This window comes from Rhincodon typus, chromosome 2, assembly GCF_021869965.1.
Source record: "Rhincodon typus isolate 14 chromosome 2, sRhiTyp1.1, whole genome shotgun sequence".
NCBI classification, from domain to species: Eukaryota; Metazoa; Chordata; class Chondrichthyes; order Orectolobiformes; family Rhincodontidae; genus Rhincodon; species Rhincodon typus.
In genome coordinates this window covers 66,890,185-66,913,435 of record NC_063333.1, presented here as the reverse complement: position 1 = coordinate 66,913,435, position 23,251 = coordinate 66,890,185, and the positions used below count along the sequence as shown (strand labels likewise).

General features: G+C 38.8%; 1 protein-coding gene across 4 annotated transcripts in view; it reads left to right on the top strand.

Moving 5' to 3' along the window:
- si:ch211-197h24.6 overlaps positions 1-23,251 on the top strand; it is a 77,673-nt gene that overhangs the window by 38,614 nt on the left and 15,808 nt on the right. For all 4 annotated transcript variants that reach the window (XM_048615190.1, XM_048615199.1, XM_048615206.1 and 1 more), the window contains 8 exons: positions 2,671-2,763; positions 5,350-5,486; positions 9,953-10,060; positions 14,722-14,797; positions 16,242-16,388; positions 17,702-17,788; positions 19,061-19,244; positions 21,990-22,047. In XM_048615190.1, the coding sequence (XP_048471147.1) occupies positions 2,671-2,763; positions 5,350-5,486; positions 9,953-10,060; positions 14,722-14,797; positions 16,242-16,388; positions 17,702-17,788; positions 19,061-19,244; positions 21,990-22,047 (890 nt within the window). The remainder of the gene's footprint in view (positions 1-2,670; positions 2,764-5,349; positions 5,487-9,952; positions 10,061-14,721; positions 14,798-16,241; positions 16,389-17,701; positions 17,789-19,060; positions 19,245-21,989; positions 22,048-23,251) is intronic.

Here is a 23,251-nt window from a genome sequence, read left to right as displayed (position 1 = left end):
TCCTTTAAACTTTCTCTCCTCACCTTAAAGATTTGCTCCCTAGTATTTGATATTTCCACCCTCGGAAAAAGACCTTGATTATCCACCCTGTCCGTGCTTCTTATAATTTTATTTACTTCTATGAGGTTCTATGAAGTCACCTCTCAGCCTTCAGTGCTCTGGTGAAAACAATCCAGGTTTGTCCAACCTCTCTTTATAGCTAATACACTCCTGGTAAATCTCTTTCGCACTTAACCCTATAATGTGGCAACACTATATGCCAGTTTTTGATTTATCTTGGCATAAATTATTGTCAAGTACAATGAGACATATCAGGAAGAATGAGAGGTTCTATTTAGATTGATTGATTTATTTTTGTGGAATCATAACAAAATACTCTGCTAGGTACCCTTTACAGCATTCTGCTGTACTTTGCTAGTGTTGACCAGCTTGATGGAACTGCATCATCTTGTTCCATTCTTACTTTTTGACTATAATTAGAAATGTCATTTACAATGGTTTGTCCTCATTCTGTCTGACTACCTCTGGTGGCCCTAATGATCTATCCTTGGCTCCTCCTAATTCTCACCTATGTGATCCTGGTGACATCCTCTAAGATACACTTGTACCAATTTCGATATACATACTGAACATACCCAGTTCTACCTCACCACCAAACTTCTAAGACCCCTCCATTGTCTCAGCTTGATCGATATCCAGTTCTGAATGAGCAGAGATTTCCTTCATTTAAATTTTGGGACAGCCAAATCATTGCCTTTGGTCCCTGCCAGAAACTTCATTCCCTAGCTACTAACTCCATTCCCATTCCTTCTAACTGTCTGAGGCTAAACCAGACTCATTGCAGCCTTGATGTCATTTAGGACACTGAAATTAATTTGCAACACTTTTGTGCCACTACTAAACCTGCCTGCTTCCATCTCCATAACATTGGTTGACCATCACTTGCTCAGCTAAATGCTGAAGCCTTTGCTGTCAACAAATATGACTCTTCCAAAGGATTCCCGGTCAGCCTTCTACCTTATTAATTATTAGGAGGATAGAGTACAAGAGCAAGGCTCATGTTAGGCATCAGGTGAATTATGTGCAGTTCTGGGCACGAATTTTAAGAAGGATGTGAACATTTTGGACCGTGTGCAAAAATGTTTTACAAGAATGGATCCAGGAATGAGGAATTTCAGTTATCAGGATAGATTGAAGGAGTTGGGCCTGTTTTCCTTGGAGAGAAGTAGGCTAAGAGGACGTCTGATAAAAGTTTTCAAAATCATGTGCATGCTTCTTAGAATAAATAGTGAGAAATTGTTCCTGCTTGTAAAACGCTGAAGAACAAGAGAGCGTAGATTTAAAGTGGTGTGCCAAAGAAACAAAGGTGAAGCAAGGAAAAGACTTTTCACTTAACATGTAGTTAGGGTATGGAATGCGCTGCCTAGTTGTGTGGTGGAGGCAGGTTCAATTGAGGCGTCCCACAGGGCATTGGATGATTATTTTTATCCAAATAATGTACAACAGTATGAGGAAAATGCAGGAGATTTGCATTCTGTGATGATGTTCATTTAACGAGCTGGTAAAGGCACAATGGGCTGAATGGCCTCTTACACCATAACAATTTTGTGATTTTACCCTTGAAGTCATCAACATCTCAACTGCCCACGTCCTAATTTATACCAAGTCCTGTTCACCCATTACTGATGTTGCTGCTTTATATTGATTTTGATTTTAAACCACTCCTCCTTGTTTTCAAACACCTATATTATTCTCCAATCCCCACATCCCTATTAAGAAGTCCGTGCCAGTCTAATTCTGGCCTCTAAGCTTCCTCAATTTTAATCCCTTCACTCTTGCTGACCATGCCTTCAGCTTCCTTGACTTCAGCTTTGGAGTTCCATACAGAAACTTCTCCTTCTCTCCCTCACTTTCCTTCTCTAAGATGCTACCTGTTTAAGCAAGCATTTGATGATTTGTGTAATTATTACCACATGTTGTACCACTTGTGACTTGGTGTCGTATTTTGCATTTTAAACTCCTGGTAATTGCTTTGGAGTGTTTTATTATGCTAAGTAGTGCAATGATTGACTGTTTTGCCATTGAGTCGAGTCTGAAAAACAACTAATAAATGCTTTGCACTATCTGTCAAACATTTCCTATAAAATGGCAAGAAATGTGAGCATTTCACAATTGTAATAATTATCATTGAATCATGTTATAAAATTCTTAATGTATTACTAAAAAACTTCAACATAATTGGTTCAATACAACCTATATGATCATATACAGGGAAGGTCCCGAGCTTGACCTCTGGTGATTCCATAGTTAGTTGATATCTGTTCAGGCAATAGAAGGACAATGCTATTGATATTAGTGTCCCCATGTTTGGGAAATTGCAACTTGGTCTCTGTAGCTGATAACTTTTCAGCAGGAGTCACTGGATAGTAATTTCAGTTTAGGTTGAGCTGAATGATGACCTGTGAAATTGCTAACAACTTTCTAGGCTTGTGGATGAAGAAAGGCTTGTTAAATCTGGAACGTAAATCTAGACCATAATATGACTTCTACCTGGTATGAATCAGCACTTCAAAGAGAAGAACAGAGATAGTTGGTGCAGGCTAGGTGAAGGTTAAGAATCGAAATGTTAGCGCCTCATTCTGTTTTATCTAATTTTGGATTCCTTTTTAGCAACTTCAGCAGTTGATGACCTGTTAAGTTCTATAGGATCAAAAATTTTGGAAGATTACATCACAAATTTTGATTTTGAGGAAACTATAATAGGTATGTATTTTTCCTTGTTTTCAGCATGCATACTTTAACTCTGTTTTTCCATGATTTGCTGGTAGTTTGTAGTTTTGTAAATATACCTTTAAAAAAGTTGCAAATAAAGCATTCTTTGTTAAACTGTATGGAGGCATTAAATAATTAACTTTTCTGCTGATGTAAGTCAGTTGACATAAATCGTAGAATCATATTTTTAGGCAGCAAAAGTGGTCCTTTGGCCCAACCCGTCTGGCTTGTTGTCTTACATGCTGTGGGGTTTGAAGTATTCATCTGAATAGGTCTGAAATGTCTTGAGGGTTCCTACTCTACCAATCTTTTAGGTAGTGAGTTCCAGACACCCAGAATGCTTCAAGTATCTATAGATGTGCACACTAAGTTCCCTCTCCTCCTCTAGTTCCTAGGATTTTACCTTTCAACATGTACTTTCTTGCCTTGCTAGTTCTCCTAAGAATTCTCTCAAAATTCTCTGTCCCCGAGATCGATAAGTGTTTGGTCATTATGTTCAAGTTGAAGATCGACAGATTTTTTGGAAGCTGACAGAACTAAGTGATGTGGGGATAGTGTACGGAGGTGTAGTTGATGTTGAAGATTAGTCATAATTGTATTGAGTGGCCTTTTGCTGCTATTGATTTTAAACAAAGAATAAAGGCTTTATGTAAAGTAACTATTTTCAAAGGATCAAGGATAAATAATCAGGCACAGTTTTAAACTAGACCACACAGCAAAAGAACCAGAGGTGAAATGAGAAAAAAATGTTTTTACGCAATGAATGGTTCACATTGAGTGTACTACCTGAAAGGTTGGTAGAAACAGATTCACTAATAGCTCTCGAAAGAGAAAAGGATAAATACTTAAAGGAAATAAATTTACAGGGAAGCAGGACTAACTGGATTTCTCTTCAATACAACCAATGCAAAGGTTGAATGGCTATTTCCTATGTAACACTATTTTATAATTTGTGTGTTATCTAAAACTTTTCTTAAGTTTAATTATTTAGAGGGCCATATAATGGTAGAAAATTGTGTGTAAATAAAATTTAAGGAGTAGGTAATGCTGTAAAAAGATGACTATTCTATAAGTCCTTTGCAAGGCTAAAATGACATCTGTTTATTATTAGTCTTAGGTAAAGTTGAAGTGACTGATAAAAATGCAGAGAAAGAAAACCCAAGGCTCAAGTGACAGAGTAAACCTGCACTTTTATTTCCGATTGATTGCTAAATAGGAAGTTACATAATCTGTTTGTGAGGAGGGATTCCCCATTATCACATCCCACAATGCCATTTTTTTAAATTTCAACTTACAGCATCGCTGAGTGGGAGATGCTGACATGGGATGGTACCACAGATTTGTGTTATCGATAGATGGGTGGGCTCTGGAGCTTGTAGATGTAGGCTTATGAAGACACATCCTAGAGATTGCAAGATAGGTATGACAATGTCTTTTGCCCCTGGTGGATGCAGTCAATCAGGCTTTGTGACTGATGACTATGGTGGTACTGCACAAATTACATTATGTAGTGATAGCAAGAACTGCAGATGCTGAAGTCAGAGTCAGCATAGTGTGGAGTTGGAGGAACACAGCAGGCCAGGCAGCAACATTTCCTGTTCCTCTGCTGCCTGATCTGCTGTGTTCCTCCAGCTCCACGCTGTGTTCACATTGTGTTTTACATGGTGCTACATAATCTGCTATAATACAAGTGCTTCTGAAAAGTTTTGTAGCAATTATAAAACTATGCCATTGAGTTTGCTGTTACAAATCTATTTTTGAGATTGCACATTCATCCACCAAAATGAAATATTGTTGAAAAGAAAGATTTGCAGCAGGAGCTTTTTCTTTTGCACATATCAAGAAAAATACAACTTCCATAAATCACAACTATTTGATATGTATCTGTAGTTCAGTGCTAGTTATGTAGGCAGAATGCTCCAGTGGATATGGATGTTATTTCAAAATGGTGTGGTCCCATTAATAAAAGTTGGGAAAAGTTGCTTTGATGACATGACTTATTTTTGAATAAGATAATAAGGCGTGGCTCCCTTGTTTCAAGTGGGGTTTACATGCATATGCAACAAAAGTCTTTTTCTACACCATTAATCCCTTTAAATTATCTCTCTCAGGCTTAAACCTAGGGTCTGAGATCTTACAACAGGGATAAACTTAAAATGGAGGTGTTCTGAGGAAAGGTCACTGGACCTGAAACATTCTCTCCACAGGTGCAGCAAGACCTGTTGAGGTTTTCCAGCAATTTTTGTTTTTATTTCTGATTTCCAGCATCTGCAGTTCTTTCGGTTTTTATGGTGAACTTACAAAACTTGGGTTGATGTCAAGTTGTTTGGCTATGTTGTTAGATCAAAATAGAAAGTATGTAGAAAGCATAAAAATATTCAACCTGTATGAAATATATCTTTACTAATTCAATGTTTTTCAAATTTCTCTTTTTTTTTACTTCGTTACCCATGAGCAAAATCCCCACATTGTGGACATTCTAGTGCTGTATGCCCAAATTTGTTTGGAATTCAATCCTAAACTCTTAACATTTCTTGGGCTGATGGAGTAATGATATTTATTTATTTATATCTGCAGGGTTGGATTTTGTGACTGAATACCATTATAGAGGAAAGGATGAACCCTTATATTACTGTGAACTGTGCACTTGCGAATTGCCTCTTCAATGTGTTCTGGCACATATCTTTGGACTTAAGCACAAGATGCGTTATGTAGTATGTATACATTGTCTAAATATGCCATGTTTTAAATATATTTACTTCAGAAACATCAGGGGAGATGATGGCTAGTGATCACTCGCCAAAAGTGAACTAATTAAAATATTCATATGGAGGACAGAAATTAACTCGTTAAGAATTAGTTCTTACTGAGAGTTTCAGCATTTTCCTGAGACACACAAGGGTTCACACTATCATGTGTTGCAATTTTATCAGCAAAGACATCACCACCTACAAACAGAAGTCACAGTGACTAACATTATTGCTGGACTGTTAATGTAGAGAAGCTGGTAATGTTCTGGGGACCTGTGTTTAAATCTCGCCACGGTGGATAGTTGAAATTGAATTCAATAAAAAAATCTGGAATTATGAGTCTAAAAATGACCATGAATTCATTGTCGGTTGCCAGAGAAACCCATCTGATTCATTAATGTCCTTTAGGGCTGGAAACTGCCACCCTTAACATGGTCTGGCCTATGTGTGGCTGACCCACAGCAATGTGGCTGACTCTTAACTGCCCTCAGGACAATTAGGGATGAGGAATAAATGTTGGCCCAGCCTGCGATGCCCACATCCCATGAATGAATAAAAGAAATTATTTGTACAGTTGACTTCAAGAATATCATCTTAGTTTGAGTTGTTCAAACATATCGTGATTACCGCATTGCATTATTGAGATGATGGTGTAGACCATCACTAAGCTAGACTGCCAAGAAATGTTAGGGTACTGTGGCAGGAATCTCAGAAAATGATTGGATATGGTCACCTTCATGAAATTATGCTTGAATGTTGTTTATTTACTCGCATCATGGATGTATTTGAGAAGGAAAATCATGACAAGTTTATTATTTTAAAAGAAATTGAATGAATAATTGAATAAATATTGATTCTGTCTTGCTTGCAATACATATTAATCATTTCCACTTGGTTACTGTATATGTTTTAGTTCTGTATTTCTTACGCCATTCTCACTCTTGGATTTTTAAAAAAAGAATTCTTGCAATGTGACTGTAGCATATTGCCATCCCTATTTGACCTTTGAAAAAGTGGTGGTGAGCTTTCTTCTTGACCCACAGCAATCCATGTGCTATAAGCATACCCATTGAGCAGGGTTTATCACTGTTAAGGGGGAAGTATCAGGATTTTGATTTAGCAGCTGTGAAGGAATAAAAACATGGTTCCATGCCAGGGTAGTGAGTGATTTGGATGGGGACTTAGAGATTGTGGTATTCCCATGTGCATACTATTTAAAAAAATTTTTTTTTTTTAAACATAGAATCCCTGCAGTGTGGAACAGGCCTTTCGGCCCAACAAGTCCACGCCAACCCTCAGAGCATCCCACCCTAACCCATCCCCCTACAACCCACCTAAGCTACACATCCATCCCTGAACACTACGGGCAATTTAGCATGGCCAATCCACCTAACTCACACATATTTGGATTGTGGGAGGAAGCCAGAGCACCAGGAGGAAACCCACGCAGACACGGGGAGAATGTGCAAACTCCACACAGGCATTCACCTAAGGGTGGAATCGAACCGGGGTCCCTGGCCCTGTGAGGCAGCAGTGCTAATCACTGAGCCACCGTGCCGCGTTATCCCCTAAGTGGCAGACCTCAAAATATGGAAGGTGCTGTTGAAGCATGCTTGACAAGTCACTGCTGTGCATCTTGTAGATACTAAACACTGCTTCCATTCTAGTCATGGAGTGGAGAGAGTAAATTTTCAAGTTGGTGGATGGGGTCCCAGTTAAGTAGGTTCTTTATGGTTAGTTCAAGCTTACGTTGTTGGTGCTGAACTCTCAAAGGCAAGTAGAGTGTGTTCCTGGCTTTTTTTAAAATTCACTCTTGGGGCATGGGCATTACTGCCTGGGCCAGCATTTATTGCTCATCCCTAGTTGTCCTTGAGAAGGTGGTAGTGAGCTGCTGCTTTGAACTGCTGCAGTCCACTTGCTGTAGTAGACCCATAATGCCATTTGGGTGGCAATTCCAGTATTTTGACCCAGCTGCAGTGAGGAGGCAACGATCTATTTCTAAGTCAGGAAGGTGAGCGGCTTGGAAGGGAAATTGCAGGTGGTAATGTTCCAATGTATCTGTTGCTCTTGTTGTTCTAAATGGAAGTGATTATAGGTTTAGAAGGTGCTGTCAAAGGATCTTTGGGGAATTTCTGAAGTGCATCTTATGGATAGCACACACTGCTGCTACTGAGTGTCAGTGGCGGATTGACTGTTTGTGGAAATATAGATAGTAAATGGACTTTGTGAAGTCAGGAGGTGAGTTACTTGCTATGGATTTCCCAGTCTCGGACCTATTCTTGTCACTATTAAGACTATTTGAGGTCACTTTTTGATCATTGGTAACCTCCAGGATATTGGTGGTGGACAGTTTATGATGGTAATGCTGTGAATGTCAAAGATAGGTGGTTAGATTGAGCCTTGATTTAAATAGTCATATCCTGGCATTTGTACGGTACAAATACCATTCATCAGTTCAAACTGAATGTGGCTCAGATTTTGCTGTATATGGGCATAGGTGGCTTCAGTATTCACTTCCAACTCTTCAATACATATATAGTGTCTGTGTCAAATGTCAGAAGTGTGATCGAATACTCTCCACTTGCCTGGATAATTGCAGCTCCTAAAACACAAGCTTGAATCCATCCAGAGCAAAGTTGCTGACTTTATCAACATCCCATTCAGCAAATTAAGCAGCCACTTTCACTGTCACTGGTGCATAGTGAAAGCACTGATTACTATCTACAGCAACCCATCAAACCTCCTTCAGCAGAACCTTTCAAACCCATCACCACCACCACCACCTACAGAGACAACAGATACGTGAGAATACCATACAAACAAGGAGCAAGAATATGCCACTCAACCCTTTGAGCCTGCTTTGCCATTCAATAAGATCATGGCAGATCTGATTTTAACTTCCAACGCTACATTCCTGCATAGCCTTGATAAGAACCTAGATGCCTCTGCCTTTAAAAAATTAAAAATTCTGCGTCTACTGCCTTTTGTGGAAGGGAATTCCAAAGACATTCAACCCTATGAGAGAAAAAAATGTTTCCTCAACTCTGCTTTGGCAACCCCTTTTAAACTATGTTCCCTAGTTCTAAATTCTCCCAACAGGAGGAAACACCCATTCCAGACTGACTCCTGGGTGGCAGGACTGACCTCTGAAGACAGAATGGATTCCTCTGAAATATATTTACCATATTTTAGTTGTGGGGAATCTTGTAGAACTGTGTACAATTCTAACAAAACTGGACAGGTTAAATGCTTGAAAGATATTCCTGTTGACTGGGGAGTCCAGAACCAGGAGTCGCAGTCTAATGATACAAGATGGGCCATTTGGGACTGAGCTGAAGAGAAATGTTTTCACCCAGCGAGTAGAATTCTCTGTCACAGAAAACAGTTGAGGCCAAAACATTGAATGTTTTCAAGAAGGAGATGGATAGATATAATTTTAGAGTTAAAGGGGTCAAAGGGTATAGGGCAAAAGCTGGAACAGGGTACTGAGTTGGATGATCAGCCATGATCATATTAAATGGTAGAGCCAGCTTAAACAGTTGAAATGCCTACTCCTGTTCTTATTTTTCTGTTTCCTATCCTTTCGGCATCCACCCAAGTCCTCTCAGGATCTTATATGTTTCAGTTAAGTTATCTCTGACTCTTCTAACCTCCGGGGTGATAATAAAATTAGTAGGCCTACCTGATCTAGCCTTTCCTTATAAGCAATTAGCTCATTCCAGATATTTTAGTCTAGTAAACCTTCTCTGACCTGCTCCTAGTGCATTAACATCCTTTGGTAAGTATGTTGACCAATACACCTGTAGACAATAGTTCAGATGTGGTCTCACTGATGCCCTGTATGACTGATGAAGCGTAACATCCTCACTCTTACATTAATTCCCCTCACATTAAGCTATAACATTTCATGAGCTTCGCCACCACGTGCATATTCCTACTGAACCAAATAACATCCTGGTTTGTTGAACGTGATGCGAGTAATTTGAGGTAACGAATTAAGAGTTTTGAACATTAATGCTTATTAGAATGAGGATGATTTTTCTCCCCCACCCTCCCCAACACTCCATCCCCAGGCATTCCTCTCATTGTATTATTACCTGGCATCACCACTATTTCTCTGCCAGTTTTGCAACTTGAGCATTTAGGTACTACTTCTGAATAAGAATAACAATCTTACATTTCAAGCAGCCTAGGTAAATGAGTTAGTTTTCCTGTTGGAGGAACTTAAAGCTGAAAGGTGAACAAATTATCAGTATGGTACTGTGTAGTCCAACAACTGAGCATAGTCAATATTAGTTTTTTTTAAACAACCGAAAGATGCTCAACCTTTGTGTTTCATCTTATTTGCCAGGGTCATTTGTGAGCCATTCTGGAATGTTCGTAACTATTGGTAATTTTCTATGCACGAGATATGTTTTATTCTTTTCCAGAAAAAGAGGCATCCTGAGATATTGAAATTGAATGCAGGAAAATATAAAACGATTGTCAAGAAGAAAGCAACAGAAATTGAAAAGACAGATGGAAGAGGAAGGGTTAGGGTAAGTATACATCTGAAGTGCTCATTATTAGGAGCAAATGAAATCCATGACAATAATAATAAGACTGACTCAATTAACTGCCTGACCACTATCTGAGGCTGAACTGTATTGTTCATAACCTCCATGTCCTTTTTAACCTTGTTTTTGGTGAGCTATGGAGACTTCTAGTGTTGTGATACTTGAAATTTAAAATTCTCATCCTTATATTCTAATCTGTCCTTGACCGTACTGTATTCTATCTTGGTAGCTTTCTTCAACCCTCCAGGAACTGTGTTCCCCTCATGTGCATCCCTGATTGTCTTTGCCTTATCAGTTATTTATGCCTTCACCTGTCCAAACCCAAACTTTAGAATTCCCCTTTCCATACTCTCTGTCTCTCCACTTCTCTCTTCCATGAAAACACTTGTTTAAAAACTATCTTTTAACCAAAATTTTGTTCATCTATTTTCACATCGCTTGTGACTAAGCTGGATTTGGACTAAATTTTCTTTTTGTTTTGAGAGCACCATGACATTTTATCAGCAGCTGCTGTTTGATTTTTTTCGGATTCTTTTGGTTTTTAGGAGCTGTTTTGTTTATTAGGTGATGCAGTCAGGTAGTACATATTACCGTCTATGTTTGACATTTGGTCATAGAGAACTTGAGTATTGCTGAAAGAAAACACATTTTGTCAAAAGTTTTTGTCTTCTGCTCATCAGGAGAATTTGTCAGAATACCAATTTAAGGGAATACCAACATTTATACTGTATGAGGGAAAGGTGCAAATTGGTTAGCAGTGGACTGATAAGTAGAGGTGTTGCCATGGCAAATGTACCACTTGATCCTCTCCTTAAGTTGTTAAACTTGCAAAATATCCAGATGTGTGCAAGACAAAAAGCCTCAACAGCGTTCATTTTCAATAATATTCTTTTTTATTTTAGATTTCCTTCTCTAGATATGAGACTCTCTGGAAATAGGCAGATAGGAGCAGGACTAGGCCATTTCAATCTGTTGACTCTGCTACACCATTTAGTTAGATCATGGCTGATCATCCACTTCAGTGTCATTTTTCCACACTGACTATAGCAATTGATGTTATTAGTATCTGGTCATCTATCAGTTTTTGTCTTGAACGTGCTTAATAGTTGAGCTTTCACAGCCCTCTGAGGAAAAAAGTCACTGCCATCTGAGCGGTGAAGAAATCCTTTCTGAGCTCAGCTTTAAATGGCCTATCTCTTATTCTGAGATTGTGTTCTGGATTCTGATTCTGGACACATTAGCAAGGGGAAACATCACATTGCTAAACTTATTGTGAATAATATGCTGATAATTGTGTCCCGCTGTTTACAAGCAGTCGCAAAGTGTTTAAATGTACAAAATACCCAAAAAAAACACAGTGACCAACTTGCTTGGCTGACATAACACCGTATGGAACTGGAAGAACACAGCAGGCTAGGCAGCAGCATGTTATCTCTGACTCCAGCATCTGCAGTTCTTGCTATCTCTTGCTTGGCTGAATGCTACTCAGGACAAAAGGAGTTCAAACCACGTTTGCTTCAATTACAGTTTCAGCAGCTCTTTTTGTTATAACACTTAACAGTGAAAAGAAGGGATTGTTAATTTATGCAACTTAAACTATGCCCCTTCAAAACGCCAAATTCATTCAATTACAATTAAGACAGACGAAAAAAACCCAAAAGCTTTAACCGATAATAGAGGTGGTAAAAGAATATAAACAGAGTAAACAAAACTCTGAAGATCACAAGTCCACACACAAGGTAGAAGGTTATTTTTCTCACAGTCCTTTTGATTTTTGTAATGCTGACATGCCATTGTCTGCAGTGTGATGGTCACTCTTCGATTTGAAGGTCGATTGGTGAACTTGGGGTCTTGTATGAATGCTTTCTTTTGGACTTGCTTGGTATTTGTCTTTATTTCTGTGCATGCACACTGAGAGGTGGGTGCCTTCTGTATGAAGGCTGTGGCTGGCTCTTTATCTCTGATCTTTGTACTTCTGACTTTTTTAAACACTGCAGCTCAACCAATCAGAGAAATGTTGTCAGGCAGAACTACCTTACACTGAGTGATTCTTGATGCCATTCAATCTCATTCTCCCTCTTACTGCTTCCAAAAAGCAACATTGTAGTACACAGCTCAGCAATATACAGCACTTGGTTTTCAAGTTGCAAAATTCTGCTGCATATTAAGTTATACCAGACCAACATTGATTTCCGTTTATAGTTCCAAAAAAAAGAAAAACTGTGGTCTGTTCCAATATTAAACCCTGTACGAATTTTGTTTGTTTCAATGAGATCACCTCTCATTCTTTAAAATTCTAGAGAATACAGGCTGAGTTTCCTTAGTCTTGCCTTATAAGACAGACCTCCCATCTAAACGATTTATCAGGTGAACATTAGTTGCATGCCTCTATGGCAAGTGTATCTTTCCTTTAGATAAGGAGACCAAAACTACAAAATATTCCAGGTGTAGCCTTACATAGGTTCTGTGCAGCTACAGCAAGGCATCTTCACTCCTGTACTCAAATAATAGAAAGTAGGAGTCATGATAGATGATTTGACCCTTTGAGCCTCCTAAACCATTCATTATAATAACTATGGCTGATCATACAACTCCATACACTGTTTTTGCTTTCTCCTCATACCCTTTGATCCCTTTAACCTTAAGAACTATGTCTAATTCCTTGCAAATGTTCAATGTTTTTGCTTTGTGGCAGAGAATTCCACAGGCTCACCACTCTCTGGGTGAAGAAATTTCTCTTCATCTCAGTCCTTAACGGCCTACCCTGTATCCTTCGACTGTGACCCTTCTGGACTCTTCGTTCATCAGGATCATCCTTCCTGCATTTACCCCATCTAGTCCTGTTAGAATGTTATCGTTTTCTGTGAGATGCCTCCTCATTCTTCTAAACTCCAGTTCATACCCTTATGCTGAAGGCCAACATATGATTGCTTCCTGCACCTGCATGCTAGCTTTTAGTGACTCATGAAGAAGGACATCTAGGTCCCTTCGGTCATCAGCACTTCTCAACCTTTCACTGTTGGTACCTAATCAGTGGTGATGGAGGTACCATTCTACCAATGATGGATCAGTGAAAGTCAGAAATGGACACAACCAGAATTTTAGTGACACTGGGATCTGCACTGATTGTAGAGATGAATTAATTGCAAAGCTGGAGAAACTATTAGTCATGGAGGGATTTGAAAATTGGGATAAAAATGTTAGAGTAAGACTTTGCCGGGCTGGGAATAATTATAGGTCAGCAAGCAGGATATATCAAGCTATTTACAAAGAGACTTGGCAAAAACAAAAATTGACACTGAGGTACAGATGGCCAAAGACTTGGCGAGGAGTTGTGTTTTATGGAGAATATTAAAGGAACAGAAATAGAATCTGAGGGGCTTAGGAAAGAAATTCTAAGGCTAAAGGCCTAGGTGACAGAAGGCAGAGCTGTTAATGGTGGAGCAATTAAAATTGAGGCTTGAGCAAGATACCAAAATTGGAGGTACATGGATAACTCTATGACTTGTAGAGCTGCAAGATTTTATGTAGAGATTAGTTAATTGAATTTCTCATAATATTATATTTCTCATAATATTTTGGGAATAAAATGTGCATTGTCAATCAGGAAACAGGCGATTTTGATCATGATGGATGTTCTGTCACCTATTGATCTTTTTACATTTAAATATCCCATTCCTAGTACCTGATGAAACATTTTGACGCATCTTGGGGCATTTTTGCATCAAATTTCAGTGAAAACAAACTTCAAATGAGTAAAAAGTAAATGTAAATCCCTAATGTTTGCTTCTCTTGGTAGGGTGTCATATGTACTGTTAAGTTTATTATGGTGTTTCACCCTATATACCATTTCACTGGAAGGTTACTTTCTATACTGGAATTTCTGGAATTCTGACCACATGATCCAAGTTGTTTCATTCAAGCTGTGTTCTGTTTCGGCATGGCTTTTATTCTCTTCACTTTTTTTAATAAAAGCATTTTTCAAATTCCTGTAAGCATTACCTAAAATTGTTTGGAGCGTATTAAGGAAGGAGTTCGGACTTCCAGGCAGATCCCTGAACTGTAAGATGTTGGTTTTGGACAATGTAGCCATTCCACACGTGACTTGATTGATGATCTAAATCTAGATTAACTGCTGAAATTTCAGTTAAAACACACAAATTCAAGGGGGAGAAACATATTTAAAATAGCCCTATAGGGTTTGAAAGATGACATATAGTACTCCATTTTGAGAAGACAATTCCATTCATCCTTCAAAAAATGTTGGATACCCAGCTACCAGTCCAGCGTTTGAGAGGAGAGATCTTGTGGGATGTTCAGTCCAAAATGTCATGACAGTTTACCTTTGGAATGACTGTGGCTTTTTACACAATCACATCGTGATTAATTTTATGTTGAATAATGCAAATATGATTTTTGCTTTAAAATTGTTAAAGTTCTCATGAGTATCATTGAGAGGATTCTTCTGTGTATTGAACAAGTGATAAAAATCAAGTTCTCTACAGAAATCATAAACTTTACAGAAAAGTAGAGGAAATGCTGTTTGAAATTCACTCTTCTAAATGCACTAAAGTTAGCATTTTGGACAACAGCATTCACTAATAACGGTTTTTTCTTCAAAGTGATACCTTTTTAAATTTCAGGTTATCCGCGATTATAATGGACCTGCACTTAGTGAGAGGATAGCTGCTGAGAAGGTGGCAGTTGAAGAAGAAGAAGGTTAAGTACCAATGCTTGCTACTTTTAGTTTATATAGTAGAACACTTACTAAAGGATATGAAGGTGTCTGTGTATTGCATTTTTAAAGTGACTTTAATTTTCAAGAGTCATTTTAGTTGTACATGTACCAAATAATTTTGCCATTAAAGCATACTGTAAACTTAAATGGAATTGAGCTTATGCAGTTTCTATTCCTGTGAGTACAGGATGAGAAGGGCAATTTACCCTTTTGAGCCAGTCTGTCATCAGTATCTATTCTGTGACTTCACCGCCTTTGCGTAATACCTTCCGATTAACAAAAATCTGATAAGAACATAATATAAGAACACATGAAGTAGGAGCAAAAGTATAGAAGGAAAGAGCTCTGTGACATTCAATGATGTTACAATCACTGAATCCCCCACTATTAATATTGTGCGGGTTACCGTTGACCAGAAACTCAATTGGACTCATCACGTTAACAGAGTGGCTACAGGAGCAAGAATACTGTAGCAAGTACCTCACCTAACTCCCCAAAGCCTGTCCATCATTTACAAGGCACAACTCTGATGGAATGATCCCACTGACCTGGATGGGTGCAGCTCCAACAACATCAGGAAGCTTGACACCATCCAGGATGAAGCAGCAGTACATCTGCAAACATCGACTCCCTCCACCACCAACGCTCAGTTAATAGCAGCATTGTGTACCATCTACAGGATGAATTGCAGAAAATCACCCAAGATCCTCAGATAGCACCTTCCAAACCTCCTGGCCTACATGTGACTCTAGACCCACAGCAATGTGGTTGACTCTCAACTGCTCTCTGAGCAATTAGGAATGGGCAATAAATGCTGCCTAGCCAGTGATGCCCTTATCCTGTGAATGAATAAAAAAATGTAGATAAAAGAAATTAGTTTACAGTGTCATTGTGGTCAGCGCGAACATGGTGGCCGAAAGATCTGCTCCTGTGCTGTACTGTTCTATGTTCTGTCACTTTTATGTATGGAGATTTACCTATTTGCACTGATGCTTTCCCTTCATTATGTACAATGACTGACTAATTATCAACTAGAAGGAAATGGCTGTAGTCTGTTAAAACCAATAAGCAACGAACAGAAAATGTAATGGCTAGGGGGCTTGCACAATTATATTCAATTATATGGGCAGCATCTGTGGATAGAAAAAAAAAGTGTTGGTGATTCAGATTTCTAGCTTCTGTAATATTTTATTATTGTATTCGTGCCTAGTTACATCGTAGCGTATAAAAGCCAAGGGAATTTCCCAGTTGTACGATCAGGCTATTTAGCAAACACTTTTACGTGCTGGTAAACCTGGCCTGAACACGAGAGCTGTTCTTTATATTTGATCCACTGCATGATAAATTTACAGTTGTTAAATTTTATTTCCTTTATTTTGACATACTAAGTTCTGATTATTGACCAAGTGTCATCTTTAATTGTAGAAAGTCAACTACTTGACATGGAATACAGTGGTTTTGACCAAGACCAGAGCACCAACATGGAAACCTCCTACTCTCTTGATAATAGAATAAAAAGGTCTTCTGCTACCACAAGTTCAAGATCATCCAGCAGACCAAGTTGTTCAAAAGGTATCGATCTACAGCATTTTAATATCCTGTCTCAAAATTAAAATTCAATTTATGCCACAAAGTAGAACATACTTTCGCAGCTTGTTATGCTGCAAGTTCCCTGGAGTGGTGATGTGCGGAATCCAGCTAGTAGGTGTGCTGTTACATTTGTTAGGCTTGGTAGTAAGCCATTTACCTGCTGGTTCTACTGGCTTTCGACAGATAAATATATTTACAGAATTAGGAATGCTAGATGTTTGATTTATACTCTTATTCACGAGATACTGTCTTCACAAACAGTTATCCATCAGTGATAGTAGGAACTGCAGATGCTGGAGAATCTGAGATAACAAGGTGTGGAGCTGGATGAACACAGCAGGCCAAGCAGCATCAGAGGAGCAGGAAGGCTGACATTTCGGGCCTAGACCCTTCTTCAGAAGGGTCTTCTTGGCCTGCTGTGTTCATCCAGCTCTACACCTTGTTATCTCAGTTATCCATCAGTCTTTTGATTTTGAAATACTTCACTTTCATGTGTGTTCTTGCGCTTTCCAAGTAAATTGGTCATCTTTTCCAGCTCTATAAAATAGCAGAAAATCTGACTTGGTTCTGTGCATGGTTGATTTTTCTGTCTTTTTCTGCTTCACCATTGGCAAGAGATTCTTTAGCTATCGTGTCCTACATGCTGGAATTGTCTCAACTATTTTTGTTTTGGATGAAGTTGAGGACATATAGGGCAAAGCAGGGGTTGTGAAATTTAGCATATTGCCAGAATATTTCAGTCAATGACTCCTGGCTGCAGGTACTGATACCCCTGTTAATGTTTTTCACATTTTATATCTTATCTGCCATAATGATTGCCAAGATTACAGCAACAAATGCATTTATATTGTGGCTTTAACATAGACTATACTTTAAGGCATGTAAGTGAAAGGGAAAACTAATCCGAGAGAAAGGATTGACCAAAAGTTTAGTTGAAGACATGGTTTTTAAGGAGTGTTTAAAGCAAAAGACTTGAATGTGTGAAGTTTAAAGTAAGGTTGGGATTTCCAAGAATTGTGGTCTTGGGGAAAAACCTAAAGCCAGGGCAAGTTAATTAGAACATGGATGGTGGGTGCATAAAATTTGATAGGATATAGGGAGCAGACTTTATGATGAACTGAAATTTCACTTGGAGGATTGGTGTTTGATGGAGGTCAGAGATAGCAACTTTGTTGTTCCTAGTGTTTTAATTCAAGGAATCAATCCCTCACTTAAGATTGTGTTACTTGTACCTGAGCGATCTACTTTATTTCAAGGTGTTAAGAATTTTTTTGTAACAATTAATTCTGTTTCAGTTGGTTCTCGGTCAGATTTTAAATACTCGCGCCGTGATTCCTCAACAAGTCGATATGATCAGTCCAGGAAACGAGAAAGCTATAAAGGTAGAACAGTTTTTTTTTGTGTTCTATGATTATGAAATTAGTTGAAAGTCTGTATTCTCACCCTACATAAGATTTACCAAAATACAACAAGAAGCAAAACTGCCTTGTTAGTATCAATGGCATGCACTTTGCTTCACCATAATTTATATATGCAGTGACAGTCAGAAGGGAAGCTGTCCATTTCCTCTCCAGTGCTGCTTTCTTTTAATATAATACAGCGATCAGAAGTAGGGCCATTTTTGTCAATGTGGTCTGACTAATATTGGATGCAGTGTTAGCAGCACTCCCCTGCTGTTGAAGATGATACTGCTCTGTAGACATTGCATATTGAATAGTTTCTGTAGACTCCAGTCTGAAACATTGTGGAAATCCTAGAATTTTTTTTAACATAAAGTTCAATGAAAAGACAGGAATTTTTTTTGTTTTGGAATGAGGCGTTTCTTGGAAATTGTGATTTTAGACAATCGCTTGTCTTGGTTACTTGAACTAATTTCAGGAAGTGTCCTACTGGGTTAATGACTGTTTCGTTTAAATGAACTTTGCAGAATTGGAGTTTGTGTTTGGGCGGTCACTCGGGGACAGTCTGCTGCAAAACAAACTGCGCATCTTGTGCATCCTATTTTTGAAATGGCCTTGCTGTGAGATCAGGTTTGAACCTGATTGTTCTCCTGGAATTGATCACATCTGCAGTAACACAAGATGAACTGACTTTGGAGCAGTCTATGCTTTATCCATTTTGCCTTCAACAGTAATCACCATTGGCCAGATGGTGCTTTTCTTTTTTTAAAAGTGAATCTCTCCAAAAGATAAATTCTTCCCCCTCCTCGACATGCACATGTATGCGTCTGCACGTGCACACATCCTGTGTTTTGGGCAATGTGGTTGGGTGAATATTTTTAGTTTTCCAAATTGTGTCAGCCAATTCTACATCTTCATTGGCTGGATTTTGTTTTATGATAAATAATTCTGTGTCTATTAAAGAAACCTGATTGGATCTTTTCATTTTAAGTCTAATATAAAGAGAATGTACAATTGGTTATATTGGGACTTGGGAATTATATTTTTCAGTTTATGTTATGATACGTGGAATAGTGGATCTAGAGCATTCTTCCAGCTTGATTATAGCAAAGTCTTTATAAATTAAGTGTGGTTTGGTTTTTTTGGCCTTGCCATGATTTTTAACCGTAAAATTGACATCTCAAGTATGCTGTCAAGTAATGTACTTTGTTATATATTAATTGGGCTGTATTCACTTTTTAAATATTTTTGAAGATACTAAACATTCTGGAGAAGACTGGCGAGATGAATGGGAACGATCGGTTAAGCGAACAAAGTATTATAAACAAGATAAAGAAAGATTGAAAGAAAAAAGTACATATTCTGAGAGAGATAAAGACAGGAGACGGAAAAGTAGATTGGATTCTAAAGATAACTACAAGAAGGGAGACCGGTCTAGGTAATGCTTTGTGAAAGCTCATTTTCTTTTGCCCATAGTATTGCCACTGACACATCATGGTAGCATCTTAATAGTTTGAGAAAGCAAGGGTAAGTGTTGGCTGTATTCAGGCCAAAGGAATTTTACCACATACGTGAATGGTTGGGCAGTAAACTTGTCAATAAGCCAAAATTATTAGTGCTGTAAAATTACACCAATTACAGTTCTGATTCTTTTGATACAGTCTGAAATTTCATTTCTTGGGGTACACAGAAGGGCACCTAAATATGAGTTGAAGAACCTTCTAAGGAGCAGATTGATATCTGGTGCAGTAACTGAAGTATTGTAGGGACATATATAAAAAAAATACTGCTGTAACTTATATCCCAACTCCCTGGATCTGCAAGTAGAGTTTTGCAGTTTTCCCATAGTGCATGTTTTAAGAACAGACTTGAAAACCATCTCAATCTGTAAAGCTGCACTGAAATCTGAAATATGCTAGAGCAATATCTTCTATTAGAATCCTGGCAAACCAGATACTTGAAATGGATTTGCAAGGTTAATGGAATGTAATGGTTAGAGACTGGAAAATGACTAATACAACACCCTTGTTGAAGAAGGGACGGAGGCAGAAGACAGGAACCTATAGGCTGGTTAACCTGACCTTGGTGTTGGTAAGATTTTGGAGTCCATCATTAAGGATGAGATTGTGGAGTACTTGGAAGTGCGTGGTAAAATAGGTTTGACTTAGCACGGCTTTGTCAAGGGGAGGTCATGTCTGACAAATCAGTTAGAATTCTTTGAGTTGACAAGCAAGTTAGGCAAACGAGAGCTAGTAGATGTGATCTATTTGGATTTCCAGAAGGCCTTTGACAAGGTGCTGCACAGAAGACTGATAACTAGGATAAAAGCCCATGGTGTTAAAGGAAAGATTCTGGCACGGATAGAGGATTGGCTGACTGGCAGAAAGGGTCTCGTGGTTGTAGAGAAGATGTTTCCATTAGTAGGACAGACTAGGACCTGAGGGCACAGCCTCGGAGTGAAGGGGTGACTGTTTAGAACTTTTACAGCTGGTCCATGGAGCTACCTGCTGGTGACCTGTTGCTTTTCCAGTTGAGCTGGACTGGCGTTAGTGAGTATGTAACTTGTCCACGTTTTTGTTTAATCCTTCTTGATCCCCTTAACTTTCCTAATGTGAAACATTCAGTGCCACAATTGTTGGTGAAGTTGCCAGAAGAATAGTTGGCTCATAACGAGTAGATCAATTCTTCAATATTCTTAATATCTCGATTCAGATTAAAAAGGTCTCATGGATATTAGATCCGGGATGAAAAACATGAGCAATGGGGCGTTTTGGGGCATCAAGTTAATAGGAATAAAAACCAATCGGCTAATACCTCCTGACATGGAAGGCAGATAGATATGTCATGCTAATAGGGAAACCTTTAAACTTTTCCTGATCAACTAGTTCGGAGATGTTATTACATATTGTACAACAGGTGGGGCTTGATATTTAAGATGAAATGGTCACTGGCAGGTAGTACCTAGAAACTACTTGTAAAATGTTCCATTGGAATTGAAGCTGTACGTCTAGCTCTATCTTTATTTTGAGCTTTAACGGTAAGCTGTGAAGTTTGTTTTTTGGGTGTTCCTGCTAATTCCAGCTGTAGCCAGCTGTTAAACATGTTTAAGATTTTATAGCAGTCAATTAGTTGCTATTCTGTGATGCATTCGGGATGAAATGATTTGGATGAGAATATAAGAGGCATGGTTAGTAAGTTTACGGATGATAGCAAAATTGGTATAGTGGACATTGAAGAAGATTATTTAGGAGTATGACAGGGTCTTGATCATCTGGACCAGTGGACCGAGGAATGGCAGATGGAGGTTAATGCAGATAACTGTGAGGTGTTATAGTTTGGTAAGAGAAAGCAGGGCAGGACTTACACAATTAATGGTAGAACCCTGGAGAATGTTGTCAAGCAGAGACCTAGGATTGCAGGTACATAGTTCCTTGAAAGTAGCATCACAGTTAGACAGGGTGCCAAAGAAGGTGTTTGGCACACTTGCCTTTGTTGTTTGGAGCATTGAGTACAAGTTGGGAGCTATTAGCCGATTGGTTTTTATTCCCTATTAACTTAATGCTCCAAAACGCCCCATTGCTCATGTTTCTCATCCCAGAACGAAATTCCTTGAGACTTTTTTAATCTGAACTGAGATATTAAGAAATTTGAGAAATTGACTTGTTATGGGCCAACTATTCCTCAGGCAACTTCAGCAAAAATGACGGCACTGAATGTTTCACATTAGGAAAGTTTATAAGGATTGGTAAGACCACATTTGGAGTTGTGTGTACAGTTCTGGTCGCCCTGCAATAGGAAGGATGTTATTAAACTGGAAAGGGTGAGAAAAAGATTTACAAGAATGTTCCTGAGTTATAAGGAGATGCTGGATAGGTTGGGACTTTCCTCCCAGGAGCACAGGAGACAGAGAGGTGACTTTGCAGAGGTTTGTAAAATCATGAGGGGCATAGATAAGGTGATTAGGCAAGGTCTTTTCTCCAGGGTAGGGGGGAGTCCAAAACTAGGAGGCATAGGTTTAAGGTGAGAGGGGAAACATTTAAAAAGGGACCTGAGGGACAACTTTTTCACACACAAGGTATTTTGTTGACTGCTTGCAGGTAATATCTGTTCCTTATGTTCTGACTAAACCCAACATTTCAGTGCCATTCTGAAAACATCAAAATGGTTTTATTGTTTTCCATAGGAGTAGTAAAGATGATCACCATAAAGGATCCAGCATCAGTCATCGGGTACCAGAAAAGGTATATCAGAAATTCATATTGTTTAATCAGTAGACTATAGTTTCCACAGAATTAACTCCTATGTCTTGAGTAAAAATACACTCATGAAGCATTTATTATTTATATCTTAGTATTCTGGAACTGATTCTTTATTCATCTTAGTGGCCATTTTTAACGTTTTAGAGTTTTACTGAATTTTATCTTTCCATTTACTTTCAAGTTATAACTCTGCTTGTAGTTTGCTGAAATGTTTTGGTTAGAAAAATGCTTTTTGCTAAAATGTTTAGGTTTTGCTGCACTGATGTGGGCAGAAAACCTGTTCTTAAATAATTGAGTGGTTAGATACATCCAAGTAAGAGTCTTGTTTACCTCTTAATCTGGTCATGGCATCTTCTATTCAATTTCCAGTATCATATGGGCAGCATGGTGGTTAGCAGTGCTGCTTCACAGCGCCAGGGACCGGGTTCAATTCCAGCCTTGGGTGACTGTAAAGTTTGCACATTCTCCCCCTGTCTGCGTGGGTTTCCACCGGGTGCTCTGGTTTCCTCCAAACACCTCAACCTTCAATTTCCCCTTGAGCAAGCTCACAATTGTCATTCATGCCTCTTTTGGCGTTCTTTGGAACTGTTGTCCTCAAGAAATCACCACCTCGAAACTCTCCATCCTTCATTCATGACCTTCACGTGAAGAGTGCCAGATGGGACTAATCTCGCCATCTGACTTACTGTTCCATTCACCCCACCTCTGCGTTTGTGAACCATAATCCAGTGTTCTTCACTGGAACACTGTATTTGACTTTGACTAGCAGCATGTAATCTTTGTTTTGTAAATTTTTGTACTCTAACTGTGTTTCTATCACTTCGCTATCCCATTTTAAAGTTTTTTTTGTTATCTAACTGTCCTAATACATTTATTAATTGAGGTTGTAGACTTGCTCACCGAGCTGGTGTGTTTGGTTGCAGACATTTCATCACCCTGCTAGGTAACATCATCAGTGTGCCTCCAGTGAAGCGTTGGTGTTCCGTCCTGCTTGTTATTTATATGTCTCGGTTTGCTGGGGTGGTTGGTATTACTTCCGGTTCTGTTTCTCAGTGGTTTGTACACGGCGTCTAATTTAATGTGTTTGTTGATGGAGTTCCAGTTAGAACACCAGGCCTCCGGGAATTCCCTGGCTTGTCTCTTTTTGGCTTGTGTGATTATGGATGTGTTGTCCCAGTTGAATTTG